We start from the raw sequence: 13,247 nt of genomic DNA on the forward strand, positions 1-13,247 counted from the left end.
ACACAGTATGCAAACCACAAACCATTAATGATATACTAAGATATTTTCAAAAATAATAGTAAACAATACATAGTAATCACTAATAACGTGTTGATTACTTTGATTAAATGAATTTGCTGCTGTTAAAGTATTGGGGGCGTGGTATCAAGGTTGTGGGGTCATTGGTTTTGACCATGTGAGATGGTTATGAAAACTAAGCAATATTTAGATATTTATCAAATTTATGAATACCCCACCACTACATAGTTTAAACAAAGGACATCGAAGCACTAGTGAAGCGGTTTCATTCATAACATCAGTCGGTGTAGTGAAAGACACGGTCAGCCCATCACAAACAATGTTTGTTACACAAGCGCTTGCGTAACACACAGAGAGCATATAACAAAATAACCGCCACCGTTTTATTGCATGATATCTGAGTTAATAACTGTGACTAATGATGTATTTTCAGAGAACCACAGAACAGCTGACTGATTTACCTTCATTGACTGTCGTCCGCTAACCGGTGTCGCTCTGTGACCTTTAAACTCTGGCGTATCTGTTGACAACAAAACGAGCGTGGCGCGCAATGCATCATGGTCATTGTAGTTAACAATCATATTCAGTCATTAGAGAAAAATGTCCGTACATGCCATTTAAAAATTAAATTAACCTTAAATATTAAACATTTTAAGCTATTAATCTATTTTCAAGCACGTCTTTCATGTAAGAAACTAACACAGCTGTGATTTATTTTCTTACACAAATGCATTCTCATGGTTGAAACTTAATTTTAACATTTTTAGATAAGTACCATAGCATTGCATTATGGTAAGTGGATGTAAGTTCAAAAATGAATGACTATAACCCATTTTTTTTTTCAATTAAATAATATGACTGAGCAGATGTTACAATAAAAACAAATAAAAAAGGTAAACGATTTCAACCACATTCTTCTTACAGGGAACCTCAGGCAACAGATCTATTTTAAACCGTAAACACATTATATACTATTTATCTTTCAGGTGAAGAGGACAGGGTAGTGATGGAGCGTGACAAGATTTAAGATGACATGAGCTCGGACAGATAATGTGACCGGAACATTACCAAAGTCATCCTAGAGGCAGCCTTGATTAACCCCTTAATTGTCACTCACATTTTTGAACATAGACGTGAAAGTGCACTATCCAAGCTTAAATTTTTATAATTCATGAATGAAAAGATTTTGTAATATGATTTTGATGTACCATTTTCATGGTAATGCAATGTCTGATTTTAAAATGGTTTTCATAGGATGAATTTTGAGATTTTAAGTTTTCAATTGATATATAATTTCTGATGATTTCTAAAGTGTGACAGAGAAAAAGGCAGCGAAGAAGACTTTTTGTGACAAAGGTCAGAACTCCTGTTATGATGTAGATTTTTGAGGTGCACTCTTGTCATATTCATCTATTACTTTTCCTACATAATTTTTAACAAAAAACAGTGGTAAATATCAATTTAGGAGTCTTAGACCTTTCCAACGATATATAGTTTGTCATGAGTAGATTAGGATTTAATTGTAATATAGTGAAGTAAACTTAAGCGTCCCACAGAGGGGACGGGTGACAGTTAATTAACCTATAAATAAATTAACAACACTGATTAAATGTCTCATGCATTTGCATAACATAAGCTATACATAAAACACTCAAGTTATCACTCATCTATTACATGCAAAAGTAATAAGGAATTAAAGCTAGATTTCTGCACTGCTAGTGTCATCTAGTTAGCAGAACGACTAATATATATATTTATATATATATATATAGTGTGTGTGTGTGTGTGTGAGAAGAGTTCAGATGCAAAAGCCTCTAAGTGCCTTCTGAAATTTTCTTCTAAAATCAGAATTTGTATCAGGCTCTTATATTATTGTTCAGTTATTTCACTTTAATGGCATAGAAAATGACCTATACATTGCCATTGAAGTAAAATTACTGAACATAAACATAGGAGCCTGATAAAAATGCTAATTTTAGAAGAAAATTTAAGACGGCACAGAGGCTTTTGCATCTGAACGCTTCATATATAATATATATATGCCCCAAACTCTCGCCATTGGCTGGTCTGGTAATATATATATATATGTTGGCAGGCAGGTAAGACATCCTATCAATGCATTTGGACCGAATGCAATGATTGGACAAACATTTTACGGTCTTGAGACTTCCACAGTCCATTTTTTATATTTAGATCACTTTAAATTGTTTGCATTCAGGATGTGAAGAGACTTTCACCCAATATAGCAAAACATATTATTGGAACATAAAAAAATATTTTTTTTAGAGAGCACTTTTAAAAAGTTTTGTAAAAGGCAAAATGCTGAAATGCACAAAAAAAAAATTAGACCGACAAAGAAAAGCCATCTGTAGCCAACACAGCAAATGATTTTCACATTTTTATTTGACTCGCATGTCATTAAACGTTATAAGAAAAAAAAAACACTAGACAATACAACAGCAATCAACACTCCTTAGGCTTCTGAAAAACAAGTGCACCCAGTGATGAAACATCCACAATAAATACAATTCTGTGTTGCTGGAGACACTTGACGCTTGAAATCAGATCATTTCTGATGTCCTCTTCAGATGTCTTCTGCTTCTTTGTTTGATTTTCTTCCAGAAAACGGCTTTCTGTTTTTTTGCACCTGGAGCTGCATTAAAAGAAAAATAGAAAATGAGAATTTTGATGCAGATGTTCAAACTACAATGTTTACCAGATACATCTAATGGCTACTTCATCTAGTTCCCAACTGGACGCTCACCCTTGCTCCTTCAATGATGTGAGGATCCTTTTGTAATGCATTCTGCAGTCCTTCCTCCGTAGTGAACCCTATCCAGCAAAACCCCCTATGAAAACCTGTCTCTTTATCCTGTTAGACAAGAGAGAAACCATCTCAGCAATACAGACTTTTACCAAGATGAAACATTACATCTACGTGCATTCTTACTTACAAAAGGCAGTAGACACTTCTTCACCTGGCCAAACTGCCTAAAGTATTCTTTAACTTCCTCTGAAACCGAACACAGTGCAATAACATACATTAGACAATTATTTGTTGTACATACAAAACATTATTATGTTCTATTCTATCAAAGATGTTTCGAAGTTAAGGATAGTGACTTATTTTATTAACTTACACTCTTAATATTAATTTAATCTGATGTAAAATCATTTATTAAATGACATCTTTTACTCACTCGTTGCGACGGTCCATGGTACTTTTGACACAAATACTTCAAACACCTTCTTGCCTGCCGCTGTCGCCGCCATGTTTAGTCCTTCCGAATAAAGCTGACGGTGACCCCCGTGACCACGTGGCAAGAAGGAAAAAAAAATATTCCATTAATCTATACAATTTAGAAACTTTAAATATTGCATCAAGATACATTTTATGTTCATAATTGTTATTTTATTTACGTTACATAATAAATATATCTCAATCAAATCGAAGATTTGCATCGCTGACGTCAGAAGTAGAAAGGTCACGGCAAAGATGGCAGCCTCCATAGCGGAGCATGGAGAAGATGCTTTTAGAAAATTGTTCAAGATTTACAAGAGGAGAAATCCTCCTCCAGACTTCAGTGAGGTCATTCATTTCTCCAAACCTTGTAAAGACAAGGTGAGCCATTCAGATTTGAAGAATATTTCAGTATTCATTAACTTTGACACTATAAGTCTTTCCTAAACTGTGTGGTATAGTATTATTATTGAAATGAGTCAGTTATTAGAACATTTGATTACCTGTATAAACCAGACCTTCTAATGACAAGGTGAGGGATTCGGACTTGATGAATATTGCCATATTCATTTTTATGACACAATATGCGTCTTTACTTAACTGTGTATATTATTGTAATTTTTAACCAGTAATTAGAATATTTTATGATTTAGATTTACTTACTAATTTGGCTGTGGACTATGTTTATTGACTAATTCTGGCTTCAAGTATAATATTAGATGCTTACAGAACTTGGCACAAATTCAGTTTTGGGTTTCTAGTCATTAAAAATTGTCTGCTTTGCAAGGTTTTTACCTGTGAACTTAATTCCACTCCTATAAGTGAGGAAGATGTTTCCAAAGCTGGTCTTCGGCCGGTAAAAGACTGGAGGGCATTTGGTCTTCATGGATATCCAGGTATGGTTTAGATAGGCTGGTGGCAGTTTCGAATAATTAACAATCTGTATGTTGTCTGGGGTGTAAAGGATTTTATGGGTTTGCTTGAAACTCTATGTACAAACACTGTATAAAACGTGTTTAAATCTTGCTCCATAACATGTCGTGATTGGAATCGTCCATGTCTTCCTGTTTACTTTTGATGGGATTAAATTAACTATATTGTCACTGTTGGAATGTAGGGTTTATCTTTATATCCAACCCATTCCTGCCGGGTTCTCAGCAGTACTGGGTAAAGCAGTGTCTGAAGATCTATCCACAGAAACCCAACGTGTGTAACCTGGATATGCATATGTCATCTGTGGAGACGGAAAACATCTGGGGAAAAAGTAGAGATGTTATTCAGTAAGTCTAAGATCCTGCCTTGAATTGGCAGTTTAGTGGAATATAATTTATTGTATATTATGTTTGTGCATTTAGGCAATTTTTTAGAATAAAACATAGGCCTATGTTATATATGTGTATTTTGAGTATCTCCATCCTCTACTGAGTATATTTCATACCCATAGATGCTTTGCTTGTGGCTAGGTCTGTGGTAATTATACTGGGACTTAGATGGTAGATTTGAGAATTTGCAGTTTGTTAGAGTCTCTTTATCACAAAACATTTGTGTAAATGGTTTGCGCTGCTACACTGCACCTAATCCATCACACAACTGTTTCTTATCTGAATGGGTCTGTGTATTATTGCAGGAGGAAAGGCTGTGGGAAAAGAGAGCCCAAAACTCTGCTAGAAAAGCTGCGCTGGGTGACACTGGGTTACCACTATGACTGGAACTCCAAGGTACTACTTTCACTCTCTAATGTACTTTAGCTGTGCGTCTAACACAACGTTTTATTATTTAATTTTTTTAAATGTAATTTTAACAATGACTACAACCATGTAACAATGAGATTAAAGGGGTCATATTTAAAAAAAAAAAAAACACATTATTTTCCACATACTGTACATTATTGTTTCTCCTCTATGCCTCGCCTTTCTGAAACGCGTAGATTTTTACAAAGCTCATCGGTCTGAAAAAGCTAGGTGTGCTGTGATTGGCCAGCTATCTAGTGCATTGTTATTGGCCGAATACCTCAAGCGTGAGACGGAACTGTTACACCACTTACCAAATTGTGATGATGCCCTGTCAGGCCGGAGCTATGATTCAAAAACATGAAAACCCATTATAAACGAGGCATTCGTTGCATCCAGTGGGGACATAATTATGGATTATAATGACTTATACTGTCTTTTTACGCACCGCGTTGCATCGCGCCATGTAAACCTTCACGACATGGCGGCGGAAACAACAAAACTACAGCGAGAATAAAAGTTACGGCGCCTTTCTTTGCGTGAACATTTGGGCCGCGTTATGCAAATCTTTCCACATCGTGACATAGATATGTGGGGGCGTGTTAGAACGAGCCGTTTTAGGTAGGTGTGGCTGACTCTTAACTTTTATAAAAAATATCTCTTTGGATTTGAGACTTTAGTCTTTGCAACTTTACAGATCTTCTTTATGCACCAAGAGCTTGTAACACTCCAAAGAGAAAGGAAAAATTGAAATCGCATCATATGACCCCTTTAAAGAATCCTGTAAAATGTTCACAGTTTCCACTAAAAAAATCTTAAGCAGCACAACCATTTTTAACAACTTAAGAAAGGTTTCTTGAGCACGAAATCAGCATATGTGACACTGGACCACAAAACCAGTCTTAAGTCGCTGGGGTATATTTGTAGTAATAGCCAAAAAAACATTGTATGGGTTAAAATTATATTTTTCTTTTATGCCAAAAATCATTAGGATATTAAGTATCATGTTCCATTAAGATATTATGTACATTTCCTTCTGTAAATATATACAAAATAAATTTTTGATTAGTAATATGCATTGCTAAGAACTTCATTTGGACAACTTTTAAAGGCGATTTTCTCAGTATTTTTTTTTTTGCACCCTCAGATTCCAGATATTTAAATAGTTGTATCTTTGATATGCGTTGAGCATAAATCTCAATTTCAAAAAATGTACCCTTATGACTGGTTTTGTGGTCCAGGATCACAAATGTCATGAAGCAGGAAGCATATATAAGGAGAAAAAGGTTTGACCCAGGACAGAGCCTTGAGGCACACCACAGGAGATAGGAACTGTAGGTGATAAGATTGCTCCAATTTCCACCAAAAAACTCCTTTTAGTAAAGACAAAATAAGTTTACTGCAGCTCTATGGATGCTGACCTCAAGTTTTCGTCTATTTAGGAGAATGCAATGATCAGTGGTGTCAAAAGCAAGTCCTGCTATACAAGGATGGAACAATTACCAGAATATACAAATAGCAGGAAGTAATTTGCTACTTTTAAAAGTAGATTTATTGCAAATGAAATGAGATTTAGTACAACATTCTCTAGAATTTTTGACAAAAAGGTAATTTTGAAATAGGCCTGTAATTAATTGGATCAATAGAGTCAAGGTTTGTTATTTAAACAGTGGCTCAACTGCAGCATGTTTAAGACAGGATGGAATGGAGCTTTTGTAAACCGGGATTACGATAAGGAGTACACTAGATGAGACATAGTCAAGTACCTCCTTGAACAACCATATTCTCATTAAACATTCTAATTATTTTTCCCAGTTTGGGTGGCTTAGCTTTAAGAGGAGAAACTTAATTTAAGATAGCTGTACAAAAAGTATTGAAACTGTTTACCAGCTCTTCGGCATCTAGACTATGTGTTGCCAATACAGTAATTGGAGAAATTGAAAAAGCAGCCATAGTTCATTGAGCAAGAACTAGCTAGTGGAGTCTAGGGTTGCCCCCTAATAGTTGACTAATTGTTAGTCGACCAGAAGAGGCTTGGTCGACCAAAATTTTATTAGTCGCTTAGTCACAAAAAAAAAAATCCACATTGGCGAAGTCACGCAGATCGTTAACGACTGGTCTATGGTAAGACCGTACATCCAGCAGGACATCCAAACACTCGCCTATCATTCATCCACCACAAATATGGCTTATCATCTGAAATATGTAAGTATTAGCAACTTTACATGGCCGCTCAATCTAATGTTAACCTAGAGAAATGTGTGCTGTTCAAGTGGCTGTGCGGAAGCTGAACAGCAGCGTGCTCACCGCTGGACAGATGGAGGCACCGGTGCTCTCACTTGCTCTTAAAATAATCCCTCATTTTTGGTCATACAGATAAGAATAATACATCTTTCAAATCTGCAAAGACTCTACGTTTATTGGTGTGCACTCACAATAACAACAAAATGTGCTTTTGTAAAATAATGAAAGCAAACAGGATGTGCTTTATAGTTGTATCTCGGCCAAATATTTCAGATGATGCTTTCAGATGCTTTCATCAGCCTTCAGATGATGTATAAATCTCAATTTCACAAAATTGACCCTTATGACTGCTTTTGTGGTCCAGGGTCACATATTAGAATAATTTCTGATGGACCATGTGACTGGAGTAATGACTGCTGAGAATTCAGCTTTGCCATCACAGGAATAAATTGCTATTTAAGTATATAAAAATAGAAAACAGTTATTTCAAATTGTAATAATATTTCACAATATTACTGTTTTAACTATTTTTTTAATCAAATAAATACAGCCTTGGTGAGCATTAAAACATTACAAATCCAAATCTTTGAAGGGTCGTGTACAATATGTATGTTTTATAATTAGTCTAAACAATATCAGTATGTACTTTTTATTTATTTATTGAATTTTTTTTAATTATTATTTTGCTGTGGAGCCTATAGTTTTTTTTTGTTTTTTTTCCTGGAGAGAAAAAGAGAGGGAGAAAACATTGTCCAGGGTCTTCTTAGCATTATTTGCTCCTTTCAGGACATTTCATCTCTAATTGTACAGGCCTGATGTCTGCCTGTCTCATTTATATGCTAATTACATAAAAGTGTTTAGTCTTCTGTCCTATTAAATCAGTCAGGAGGTGCACACCGGATTCATTAGCTCTGATGTTAGTTTGACACCGCCGTTCGTCTGACAGCAATCAGTGAATTTTAAACAGAGACTCTTTCCTCCTCGCTTTAAGTAGAACTGAAGCCTGAGGCGTTCACCCCGCTCGAATCAGACGCGTAAGCTTCTAATTCAGCTCTTTGGAGACGCTGTGTCCATATGATTGTCCATTGATTACACTTTTATGAATAACCGCTGACAATGACCCACTGCAAAAGCCACAGAGGAGAAAGAATGATGCAAAAGGTCTTTTATCATGTTAATCATGATGTTAGTCATATTTGCACTTTGCCACAAAGACAAAACACATTTTTTTTTTTCTCGTCTCATGATCAAAGAGCATCCGGGTGGAAGCTTATTTATGCCATTTAATAAAATTTACTTTTTATTTCACTTTTTTTTTTCCTCACACTTACAAGCTTATATCTCGGTTTATTGTCAAAAAAAGTCTGACTTGTGAAATATTAACTTACAGTTGTGTGATAAAAAAGTTGCAGTTACCTTTTACATTTTTTTTTTTTATTCTGTTGTGGAAATAAGCTTCCATACATCAGGGTGGTGTGGTGTGATGGTTAATTATCTTGGTTGGCCATTGTGCCCTTGAGCTAACCTGTGCTGTAAGTCGCTTTGAACAAAAGCGACTGCTAAATGATTACTTATGATAAGAGGCATTTACGCCATTTGTACTATAATGAGGCATACTATTCTGACATACTTTTGTTCTGCAGACTTACTCTCCAGACCACTACACTCCCTTCCCCAAAGAACTTCACTCGCTTTCTCACAAAGTGGCAGCAGCCTGTGGCTTTCCTGGCTTTAACACAGAGGCGGGCATTCTCAACTACTACCGATCTGATTCGTCGCTTGGAATCCATGTTGACGAATCAGAGCTTGACCATACCCGACCTTTGTTATCTTTTAGGTGAGGAATATTTTTTACTCAAATTTTATCTCAATATACTGACTCATATTACTTATGAGTGTGACAAGTGGGTTTGGATTAATTAACATGGATGTGCTGGGCAATTGAATGTTGTGTGCTTCAAATAAAGACAGGAAGCTTTTTTAGAACTAGTGCAACATTCTAAAGATGAAATAATGCACATGACACTACAATTCAAATGTTTGCGGTCAATAAGATTTTTTTTTATTTTTTTATAAATTAATACTTTTATTCAGAAAGGATACATTAAAATCGATCAAAAGTGACAGCATAAATGCTGTTCTTTTGAACATTCTAATCATCAAAATATTCTGGAAAATATAATGTTTTTGTGTCCACAAACAGCACAAACATTTTCAACATTAAGAAGAAGAAGTTTCTTGAGCACTAGATCAGCATATTAAAATGATCATGTAACACTTAAGATACTTGTGAAAATTCAGCTTTTCCAGCACAGGAATAAATTACATTTTAAAATATATTAAAATAGAAAAAAGACACCTTTTATATTGTAATACTATTTCACAATATTACTGTTTTACTGATTTTACTGACCCCAAACTTTTAAACAATAGTGTATGTATTTTATTATTTCTGTGCTGCACAGAGAATGATGGGAAATTAATTTTAGTCATTAGAACTAGTGCAACATTCTAAAGATGAAATAATGCACATGACACTACAATTCAAATGTTTGCGGTCAATAAGATTTTTTTTATTTTTTTTTATAAATTAATACTTTTATTCAGAAAGGATACATTAAAATCGATCAAAAGTGACAGCATAAATGCTGTTCTTTTGAACATTCTAATCATCAAAATATTCTGGAAAATATAATGTTTTTGTGTCCACAAACAGCACAAACATTTTCAACATTAAGAAGAAGAAGTTTCTTGAGCACTAGATCAGCATATTAAAATGATAATGTAACACTTAAGATACTTGTGAAAATTCAGCTTTTCCAGCACAGGAATAAATTACATTTTAAAATATATTAAAATAGAAAAAAGACACCTTTTATATTGTAATACTATTTCACAATATTACTGTTTTACTGATTTTACTGACCCCAAACTTTTAAACAATAGTGTATGTATTTTATTATTTCTGTGCTGCACAGAGAATGATGGGAAATTAATTTTAGTCATGGACACTTTATTTAAATGCATTTTATTTCAAATTAATCAATTTATGACCAATACCATATTTTTTGCCTTGATTCTTTAACTGACATGCTCCCAAATATGAAAGTCAGGACCAAAAAAGATTTTGGTCATAATTTTTAAATAATTTTTACAAAACAAAAACAAAAAAACTTTAATTGTGGCTGTTGACCACAGAGTTTAATCAATACTTATTCTTTGTAGGGTTTGAATAGCAATTCCCCAAAAATAATGGTCATTATGACATGATGGTGATGTTTATGAGCGTTCATCTAATAAATATGATCATTCTGACATGACTTGAATGCAGCATTGGTGATTGGAGATGCAAAAGGTTGTCAATGTCTAATATTACTTAAATAAATAAAATGCATGTGGCATCTTTTCCATAAAGACAGCATAAGAAATCCATTCATAAACCCTTTTGTGCTTCTCACATTTAATGTTAGTTTTGGGCAGACTGCTGTATTCCTTTTGGGTGGGACTAAGAGGGAAGACCGCCCCACAGCCATGTTCATGAACAGTGGTGACATAATGGTGATGTCAGGACCCAGCCGCCTACTTTATCACGCAGTACCCTGCATCATCGCCGCCCAGGCTGGAAACATGCTGCCTCCCTGCCTGGGCCAGAGACTAGAGACGGAGGCGCAGGGCGATGACAACATCCAAAACATGTCCGACGAGGATTGGGATGTTTGCTACTGGTACTTGCAGACGTCTCGGGTAAATGTGACCGTTCGACAAGTACTTGCTTCTGGGCAGACCTTTCCAAGTTCACAGGCATCACATTTGTCAACAGACAGCTGTGAGAAATCAGAGGAAGGAACTCAAAAAAATAAGAAGAGGAAAAGCGAATCAGGCTGTGAGCGTGACACCTAGCGTGCCTGTTTTGAATGTCATCCAAGTTTTATTTCTGTAAAATGCATCTGATTTTAAAGATTGTACATATGACTGCAAGTAAATGCATTATTGGGATCACTTCCCAGATGATGACTCTTCGTTCCAGAGCAGGTGTTGGAAATACGCAACCACTTATGTGTCACGTCAAGTCAACTCAGCTTAAAGCGTAGTTCTTCATTTTATCCTGTCATGACCAACTTCACACACAATACTTCTCAGTCTGTAGAACAGCGGTGACATTCAGTCCAGTCTGTTGTGAGTCGTGACAATTTGCCAGGCGCAGGTCTGTTGATTTAAGGCTGGTTGCCATGTTTGCTCACCCAGGGCTGTAACACTAAACAGAGCTGACCTTCAGAGAAAACCAGGGAGACGGCGTATAATCTTTTTAATCTGGTCAAGCGGTGTCACGACATGTCAAAGCCAGTGTGTGATTGCCTATGACAAGTTCCCCCGAGGGACCCAGGTTGACTCTGCCATTGTGACTGAAAACACTGGGGGCCTGCGTTACCATGGTGATAAAACACTTCTGTCACTGCGTCTGCCTCTCATGAAACCCTATCAAAAGTTCATGTCTGCATGTGAGATTTGTCAAATTAATGTTTCTGGTCTTTCACATGCTGTAGAAACATAAATGCTCGGTAGCGTTCAGTGGTCTGTCTGTTGTTGTCATGGGACTGTCAAGAGTTTAGATGTCACCTGATTTGCCACATCTAGAGGCTATATGGTGGGTTATGTTTTGACAGGACATGACCGAAAACATGGTAATACCATGGTACTTTGATATATATAGGGTATCATAGTACTGAAAGATTACAATTTGTATGTACTGTGGTATGGTACGCCAAGGTACCTCAAAGAATGAATACTATTGTATTGTAATAATACTGTGGTATTATTATCCTACTTGCAACATTATTAGACCATGGTATTGTGATTTAAAGGCTATCGTAATACTGGATGTGTACCATATTAATTTCCCATAGTATTTGGAACCATACAAAAAAGTATTGTGGTGGTACCATAGTACATTCATGTAATCAGATGGTACTTCAAAATATTTCAGGGTGCTGAAATTCTTTATATGATACTTCCAAGAATAGCATCAGTGTTGTAGTGTAATAAAAGTCACAAAGTTAAATAAATAAAATAAATACAAATCGCCTATATATCAAAAGTTTGGGGTCAGTAATTTGAAAGAAATTAATTTTATGTTATATTTTTTAATTTTGTCACTTTATTTAAAGGTCCAATTCTTGCTATTAATTAACTATTAACTATGACTTCTCCCTCAAACTCCTAATTACTGCTTAGTAAAGTAGTTGTTAAGTTTAGGTATTGGGTAGGATTAAGGATGTAGAATATGTGCTTTATAAGTACTAATAAATAGCCATTATGCTAGTAATATGCATGCAAAGAAGCAACTAGTTACAGTTTTTTACAATTGCTAACATCCTTTTGTCCAATCTGTAGGCACATCACATTTTCAAACCTCTAAATACAATTAGTACAACATCCGTCTGTTGTGACCATACCATTAACACAATTTGTGTTGCTTTCACACAATATGCAGTCAATTACCATGTTTCTAAAATGTTAAAATTTTCTTTTCATACAAACTTACCCAAAACCAAAATCACGGATCTTTTTAGTCTTATTTACAAATGCTTAAAGCACAGCATGTCAGAAATGAAGACCTAATGTTCCAAACCTTAAATATAGTAAAGCTTCTACTTCTGCAACAACAGCACCTCAACGGTATTGAAAAAATCTCTCCATATAAAATATTGTAACAACTGATAAGCGTTTTTAAGTAACGGATCACTGAAATATTTAGAAATAGCTGGTTCCATTCACAGTTGAAGGGATAGTCAGGTGTTGATGCTCTTTCTTTACATCAACATAGAGTAAAAAAAAGACCTCTTTGAATTGGTTTTGTGGATGCAGAACAACACAAAGAATCATAGATAAAAAAGAATGCCTGGGAGAGGAGTAGTTGGATCAGAAAAAGGGAGAAGAGGTATAGGGAGAGGAGTAAGAATATTTGCTGGACTGTGCATTTTTATGTTTGTTTGTTTGTTTTTCCCCTTACACAT

The 13,247-nt window shown here is 35.3% G+C and overlaps 3 protein-coding genes across 5 annotated transcripts in view; 1 reads left to right on the forward strand and 2 right to left on the reverse strand.

Moving 5' to 3' along the window:
* Positions 1–544, reverse strand: part of LOC107588288 (uncharacterized aarF domain-containing protein kinase 1-like) — a 111,035-nt gene extending 110,491 nt beyond the window's left edge. The window contains exon 1 of the mRNA XM_016276324.1: positions 480–544. The gene's annotated coding sequence lies outside the window, so the exon portion shown is untranslated. The remainder of the gene's footprint in view (positions 1–479) is intronic.
* A 1,860-nt stretch (positions 545–2,404) lies between these two features.
* On the reverse strand, positions 2,405–3,334 carry LOC107588278 (SRA stem-loop-interacting RNA-binding protein, mitochondrial-like). The gene is made up of 4 exons (XM_016276314.1): positions 3,219–3,334; positions 2,973–3,031; positions 2,783–2,890; positions 2,405–2,671 (listed from the first exon to the last, which is right to left on the reverse strand). The coding sequence occupies exons 1-4, from the start codon at positions 3,289–3,291 to the stop codon at positions 2,603–2,605; spliced, it is 309 nt and encodes a 102-aa protein (XP_016131800.1). The 5' UTR covers positions 3,292–3,334; the 3' UTR covers positions 2,405–2,602.
* Positions 3,335–3,511: 177 nt separating this feature from the next.
* On the forward strand, positions 3,512–12,309 carry LOC107588279 (DNA oxidative demethylase ALKBH1-like). Of its 3 annotated transcripts, XM_016276316.1 has the most exons (7): positions 3,512–3,640; positions 4,047–4,155; positions 4,377–4,539; positions 4,887–4,977; positions 8,877–8,931; positions 8,980–9,070; positions 10,704–12,309. In XM_016276316.1, exons 1-7 carry the CDS (start codon positions 3,515–3,517, stop codon positions 11,131–11,133), a joined length of 1,065 nt encoding a protein of 354 aa, XP_016131802.1. In that variant the 5' UTR covers positions 3,512–3,514; the 3' UTR covers positions 11,134–12,309. The 3 variants fall into 3 exon arrangements, with proteins under 3 accessions (XP_016131802.1, XP_016131801.1, XP_016131803.1); XM_016276315.1 differs by having other exon boundaries at positions 8,877–9,070; XM_016276317.1 differs by having other exon boundaries at positions 4,082–4,155; positions 8,877–9,070.
* Positions 12,310–13,247: the final 938 nt, after the last annotated feature.

The sequence above is a fragment of the Sinocyclocheilus grahami genome, unplaced genomic scaffold (genome assembly GCF_001515645.1).
Source record: "Sinocyclocheilus grahami isolate Dianchi unplaced genomic scaffold, SAMN03320097.WGS_v1.1 scaffold101.1, whole genome shotgun sequence".
Taxonomy (NCBI): domain Eukaryota; kingdom Metazoa; phylum Chordata; class Actinopteri; order Cypriniformes; family Cyprinidae; genus Sinocyclocheilus; species Sinocyclocheilus grahami.

Bases quoted from the DNA above. Each gene is read 5' to 3' on its own strand.
- LOC107588278 (XM_016276314.1), bottom strand. From the start codon at position 3,291: ATGGCGGCGACAGCGGCAGGCAAGAAGGTGTTTGAAGTATTTGTGTCA. The intron at 3,032-3,218 runs GTGAGTAAAAGA...GTTCGGTTTCAG, and splicing joins ACCATGGACCGTCGCAACGA to AGGAAGTTAAAGAATACTTT. The intron at 2,891-2,972 runs GTAAGTAAGAAT...CTTGTCTAACAG, and splicing joins AGAAGTGTCTACTGCCTTTT to GATAAAGAGACAGGTTTTCA.
- LOC107588279 (XM_016276315.1), top strand. From the start codon at position 3,515: ATGGCAGCCTCCATAGCGGAGCATGGAGAAGATGCTTTTAGAAAATTG. The intron at 4,540-4,886 runs GTAAGTCTAAGA...GTATTATTGCAG, and splicing joins AAAAGTAGAGATGTTATTCA to GAGGAAAGGCTGTGGGAAAA. The intron at 4,978-8,876 runs GTACTACTTTCA...TTTGTTCTGCAG, and splicing joins ACTATGACTGGAACTCCAAG to ACTTACTCTCCAGACCACTA.